This window comes from Mustela putorius, unplaced genomic scaffold (genome assembly GCF_011764305.1).
Source record: "Mustela putorius furo isolate JIRA1106 unplaced genomic scaffold, ASM1176430v1.1 tig00003988_pilon_pilon_pilon, whole genome shotgun sequence".
NCBI classification, from domain to species: domain Eukaryota; kingdom Metazoa; phylum Chordata; class Mammalia; order Carnivora; family Mustelidae; genus Mustela; species Mustela putorius.
The window spans coordinates 456,902-464,016 of record NW_025422127.1 but is presented as its reverse complement, the minus strand read 5'-3'; the positions used below and the strand labels follow the sequence as shown (position 1 = coordinate 464,016).

The window sequence follows — 7,115 nt, the reverse complement described above, 5'->3', positions numbered from 1 at the left end:
TTAAAGGATTAAATTCACGATGATGATATAATGCCTATGCCCCAAATAGCATTGACCAACATTTATAATATAAAAACCGGAGGAGATACAAGGACAAATAAAGGCACAGTAGACATAGGAGACTTTACCCCACAGATGAAATTACTGTAATACTGAATGCTTAAGCACTGGAAGAAAGAGCTTTTTAGGATTGCTTAGGATTTTGCCTCGCTTTGATTGGTGTACAAAGAGAAAGTTCTTCCAATGATTGTTAAAACTAAATTCTGGCATTCTTGTTAAGTGTTATCCTCATTTATGTGACATCAAATCATTCATGCTTAGAAAATTTTTAGGGCATGTAAATGGGAAAGGATAGTTGAACTAAGTGAGGCCAAAATAGAATAAATGGAGAATAAGAGTTGAAGGAAAGGAAGTTGAATATCACAGTGATTGGAGAATATAGCAATGTTAATATTGTGTTAGACATAGGTTCTATTTAAAATTGAGGTCATGAATTTCTCTATGATGACAGTTTATTTGAGAAGCATTTGTTGGTTAAGTTCTTAAAAGACTGCTTTACCTGCTGGTTCCTTAAGGAGTAAATAAAAGGATTTAGCATTGGGGCAACAGAGGTATTGAGCACAGCTATACCCTTGGTCAAACCCACTCCTTCTTTTGCTGACGTTTTGACATACATGAAAATGCAACTTCCATAAGAAATAGAGACAACAATCATGTGTGAGGAACAAGTGGAAAAGGCCTTTCTCCTCTGTTCAGCAGAAGGGATTCTCAGAATCGTTTTAAGGATGAATACATAGGAAAGAACCACTAATATTAAGGTTACCATGAGTGTGAATACTGCCAGGAAGAATGCCATGAGCTCTAGGAATGTTGTGTCTGTGCAGGAGATCAACAATATAGGAGAAGAGTCACAAGTGAAGTGGTCAATGATGTTGGAGTCGCAGAAATCCAGTTGAAGTCCCATGATCACAGGTGGAAAGATAATGAGAAATCCAGCTAGCCAAGAGCTAATTACAAGCTGGTTGCAGACTCTGCTGTCCATTATTGTTGTGTAATGCAGTGGCTTGCAGATAGCTACGTACCGATCATAAGACATAGCAGTCAAAAGAAAAAATTCTGTTGCGCCAAGGAGTATGAAGAAAAACTCCTGTGCCATGCAAGAATTATAGGAAATGGTCATATCTCCTGTTATAATGCTGACCAGAAATCTAGGAATACAAACTGTTGTGAATGAGATTTCTAGAAAAGAGAAATTCCTAAGGAAGAAATACATGGGAGTTTTAAGGTGAGGATCTACCAGAGTGAGGGTTATAATTGTCAGGTTTCCAGCTAAACTCAGTATATATGTGAAAAACAGAAATAGAAAAATCAAAATATTTAGTTTTGGGTCATTTGTTAATCCCAGAAGAATGAACTCTTTCACAGATGTTTGATTTTTCATTTCTTACTGCTGACTTCTTCTAAGTCTGTAAATGCAAACAAAAAACAATGATTTTTGTGAGTTCAGGATTATTTTTTTTTAAGATTTTAATTATTTATTTGACAGACAGAGATCACAAGTAGGCAGAGAGGCAGGCAGAGAGACAGAGGGAAGCAGGCTCCCTGCTGAGCAGAGAGAGCCTGATGCAGAGCTAGATCCCAGGACCCTGGGATCATGACCTGAACCAAAGGCAGAGGCTTTAACCCACTGACCACCCATGCATCCCCAGGATTATTTATTTATTTATTTTCTTTTGCACTTCTGCTGGTTTAAAAAGTATGTAAGACATATATGGAGCAATGAATTGTCCATCAAATTGCATTGAATTTTGAAAATATATATAAGCCAGCACAAAGAAACTTATGCCTAGTATCTTCCTTTTAGACCATTAGCCATTTAACATTGAGTAAGTTACTTGATAGGTCTCATGAACACATCTGTATATGAAAAATATACTTATCAAATGTTTTACTTTCTTTAAAAATTTGTTCTTATGTGTATCAAAACTATAAAATATAAGATATTATTTTATTTCAAACACTTTCTTTCTCTCTTATTTTTAAAGATTTTATTTATTTATTTGACAGGCAGAGATCACAAGTAGGCAGAGAGGCAGGCAGAGAGAGAGGAGGAAATAGGTATCCCTTAGGGCAGAGAGTCCAGTGCAGGGCTCCATCCCAGGACCCTGGGATCATGACCTGAGCTGAAGGCAGAGGTTTTAACCCACTGTGCCACCCAGGCACCTGATATTATTTTATTTTTATTTAAAATATTTTACTAATGGCCATGTTATAATGAATTTTCTTTAAAAAGAACATTTGAAATTTGCTTTTTAAATAGTTTCTACAGTTTACTCAGGATGTTTCATATCCATCCTGCCTAAATAGAGAATTAATAACTTAACAAAAGAATCAAGGCTATAAAATCTGAAATTTATATAATCCTAAATAAACCAATAATTAAAACTTTTCCTTTTTAAATTAAATAACAGTCTACTACTTTTTAGAAGATATTCAAAGGGAAACATTTAAGTGATTTAAGTTACAAATTGATTAGAAAATGGAAAAAAGTAAATGAGGTAAGAAATGAAAAATATAGTTACAGTTAAATAATCTTCTGTGGTAACAGTTTGGCTTCTCAAATCCAAATGTTCTGTTGCCTTAGTTTAATAGAGTGTCTGTGTTTGAGTCTTTCCTTCTGGAGCTTTTTATAGACTTCACAATTTTTTTCTGCCTTTAATTTCATTATGCAAGAAGCTATTTCTGTAGTGTGTAGGTGGAATTTGGCAGGATGATCCTGGTCACATAGAGAAAGATGACACATATTGAAGAATAACTTTAGAAAAGAGTTTATTCCTGACATTGGGGAAGCCCTCATAGAAAGTTGACACAGCCCCATTTGCTGGTAGAACCTGTAAACAAAGTATTCAAGAGGATCTGTAACTGGTGATCCAGGAAACAGCTGGTGACACAGTGGAAACAGGTTTACAGACTGTTTCATGTAGTCAATTCATGTTTAGTTTGAAAGGCTGAGACTCAAATGGTCTTGCAAAAGTTTTTCATTGGGTAGCAGTATTTCTGGCACTATGCTGTTGTTTAGGAATAAAGCCAGAGTTATGGAGAGAGGAGCAGCAAAATGGACCTCTGCTCTAAATTTCTGCCTGGTAACATGGAGAACCAGAGACTGAACTTTCCTGGAATGTGGGTTAGACTCTCAAAATAAATAAGTAAAAGAAGGAGCAAAATGTAGATCGAGGCACTAGTTACCGTGAAATAGGCAAATAGAGGTGACAAAGTTGCATATTTTGCTGCTCTTCGTTCAAAAGGAGAGGCTAAAGCCATGAGTGAGAATCAAGAAATAACAGATATAGGAATGAGGTGATCTGCATAGGAATGAAAAAAATGTTTGAGAGAGAAAATCCTTGAAATGTAAGGGAACTATCCTAAGTTACACAGTCCACGAGCCAGCATTTAGTACCCCTTATTTCCCCAAATTTCTATGAAAATAAAAATATCCTGGGGTGCTTGGTAGGCTCAGTGGATTAAAGCCTCTGTCTTCAGCTCAGGTCATGATCTCAGGGTCCTGGGATGGAGCCCAGCATCAGGCTCTCTGCTCAGCAGGGAGCCTGCTTCCTCCTCTCTCTTTGTCTCTCTCTCTCTGCCTGCCTCTCTGCCTGCTTGTCATCTCTATCTGTCAAATAGATAAATTAAAAAAAAAAGAAAGAAAGAAAGAAAGAAAGAAAGAAAAGAAAAATATCCTAACTCTAGATTCTAGGGAGACCTACTGATATAACATTTTACCTGACTCCCAGTAACTTTGGTAAAATAAAGATGAGTTGTAATTTTGTTAAAAAAAAACAAAACAAAACAAAAAAAAAACTTATTCTTCCCTTCCAGTGGGAAAAGTTGGTTTTCCAACTCTTGTTTCCAAAACAAACAGACTCGTTTTATCTTCCCTCCACCCCTCAAAATAGTCACAGGAGATTCTTAGAAAAAGCAATTAAAATGTCTCTGGAGAGAGATGTTCCTGAGGAGTATATTCTAACGTTTAGTTGAATAATTTTAATTAGGTAGCTTAGGGAAATGATTTTTTAATTTTTTTACATTTCTTTTCAGTGTACCAGAATCCATTGTTTATGCACCACGCCCAGTGCTCCATGCAATACATGCCCTCCATTAATACCCACCACCAGGCTCACCCAACTTCCCATCCACCCACCCCCCACCTCTTCAAAACTCTCAGATTGTTTTTCAGAGTCCACAGTCTCTCATGGTTCATCTCCCCCTCCAAAAAAACATTAAATGTCAGAGAGGTGTAGAGGTGCAGAGAATAGCAGTGAGGGAAAAGCAGTCTTGGAATTTTCATATTGTCAATGTTATATATATTTTTTTAAAGATTTTATTTATTGGGGAGCCTGGGTGGCTCAGTGGGTTAAAGCATCTGCCTTTGGCTCAGGTTATGATCCCAGGGTCCTGGGATTGAGACCCGCATCAGCCTCTCTGCTCTGCAGGGAGCCTGTTTCTTCCTCTCTCTCTGTCTGCCTCTCTGCCTACTTATGATCTCTGTCTGTCAAATAAATAAAATAAAAAAAACAGATTTTATTTATTTATTTGGGAGAGAGAGAGTGAGAGAGAGCATGAGAGGGGAGAAGGTCAGAGGGAGAAGCAGACTCAGACTCCCCATGTGAGATGGGAGCCTGATATGGTACTCAATCATGGGACTCTGGGATCATGATCTGGCAGATGCTTAACCAACTGAGCCACCCAGGTGCTCAGTCTTATATTATTTTTACCTGAGATAAACATCTGCTGAGGTACTATAATTCAATTACAGGTAACCTTGTGAAGAAGCAGAAAACTGCAAGAAGAAGGGGCCACAAGGATATAAAATGTTCTATTCAAATATTTTGTTAATAAAAATCTATTGCCAATAAACAAATAAACAATCTATTAGGAGTATACCAAACAAACAAACAAAAGAAAACCTGCAACATTTTGTACAGTGAAGGAAACCATTAACAAAATGAAAAGGCAACCTCCTGAATAGGAGAAGATATTTACAAATGATATATCCAATAAGGAGTTAATATCCTAATATATAAAGAAATTATACAACTCAACATAGAAAACCCTCAATTTAACCCAAATAAAAATTGGGCAGAGAATCTGAGTAGGCAATTTTCCCAAAGAAGTTGTACAGATGGCTAACAGACTCATGAAATTGTGCTCAACATCATTAATCATCAGGAAAATACAAATCAATACCACAATGAGATATCACCTTACAACTGTCAGAATGGCTGGAATCAACAAGGCAAGAAACTCTGCTGGTAAGAATGTGCAGGAAAAGAGAATCTTTTCATGCCCTTTGATAGGAATCTAAATTTTGATAGCCACTATGGAAAAAAGCATGCAAGTTCCTCAAAGAATTAAAAATAAAAATACCATAAGATTCAGTCATCTAACTACTGCATGTTTATCCAAAGAAAACAAAAACACTAAATCAGAAAGATACATGCACCTCTCACTTATTGTAGCATTATTCATTATAGCTAAGATATGGAAGCAACCCAGTGTCCATTGATAGATGAATGGAAAATAAAAGATGTGATATATATACAATGGAATACTACTCAGCCAAAAAAAAAGGAAAAAATGAGGGCTTGCCATCTGCAACCACATAGATGGACCTAGAGGGTATTACGATAAATGAAAGAAGTCAGAGAAAGACAAATACCATTTATATATGCAATCTAAAAAAAAAACAAAACAAGTGATTAAACAGAAAAAACAGACCTCTAACTACAGGGTACAAACTAGTGGTTGCCAGCCAGGGTAGGAAGATGGATGGAAGGATGGGTGAAATAAATAAAGGGGATTAAGAGGCACAAATTTCCAGTTATAAAATAAATAATTCATGGAGATGAAAACTATAGCATAAGGAATATAGTAAATATTATTATGATAATATATAGTATACTACTTATTGTGATGAACATTGAATAATGTGTGGAATTGTTGGATATGTTGTATACCTGAAACTAATATAACATGTATGTTAGTTATGTTTCAATGAAAAATAAGTAAACCAATTCTTTGTGATGTAGAATTTAAAACATCAGCATATAATTAAGCAGAAAGTTATGAAATCCTCATGTTTTAGAAGGCTTAATATTTTTAAGGTATCAATATTTAACAAATGTATTGATAGATTCAACAAAACTCAAATTAAGATATCATCGAGTTTCTTTTTTTCTCTTTTTTTGGATAAATTATGTAGTTAGGACAGTTTTAGAACTATAAAAAATGTGAAGGTAGAGTTCCTATATGTCCTCAACACAATTTCTCCTATAATCATGTTAATATTTAGATTCATTACAATCAGTGAACTGACACATTTATTGATATGTTGTTGGATTGATACATTATTATTAACTATAAAGAACCTAATTGGGACACCTGGGTGGCTCAGTTGGTTAAGCAGCTGCCTTTGGCTCAGGTCATGATCCCAGCGTCCTGGGATCGAGTCCCACATCGGGCTCCTTGCTCCGCAAGGAGCCTGCTTCTCCCTCTGACTCTGCCTGCCACTCTGCCTGTGCTTGCTCTTGCTCTCTCTCTCTCTCTCTGACAAAAAAAACAAAAAACAAAAAATAAAAAAAATACCTAATTTATTCAGATATTCTTTATTTTTACCTACTGTTGCTGTTTTGTTCCTGGATCTCTTCCAGAATACTACAGTACGTTAATCGTCTCTTTAAGAGGCTACTTTGGATGGGGCACTCTTTCAGAATTTTGATTATCTTAAGTATTTGAAGAACTCTGATCAAGTAGTTTGTATAATAGACCTTCATGGGGATTTATATGATGATCTATGCTCATATTAAATTAGGGTTATGTGTTTTGGAAAAGAAGCCCATGGGGTTAAATTTTCCATTTTCATCACATCCATATCATGAGTTTTTTTACTATCAGAATAATTTATCATTTTTCATGGGAACTTTGATCACCTGATCAAGTCACTTTTTTGTTTTGTTTTTTTTTTTTGGTTTTTTTTTTTTGTTGTTGTTGTTAGGGTCCTCCACAAATTTGCTGTCCTCCTGTCCTGCACTTTCCACATTGTACTCTGTGGAAGGAAG

General features: G+C 35.8%; 1 protein-coding gene across 1 annotated transcript; it reads right to left on the bottom strand.

Moving 5' to 3' along the window:
* Window positions 1-499: 499 nt before the first annotated feature.
* LOC101682607 (olfactory receptor 6C76-like) lies at window positions 500-1,441 on the bottom strand. Its single transcript, XM_004781549.1, has one exon. The coding sequence runs from the start codon at window positions 1,439-1,441 to the stop codon at window positions 500-502; it is 942 nt and encodes a 313-aa protein (XP_004781606.1).
* Window positions 1,442-7,115: the final 5,674 nt, after the last annotated feature.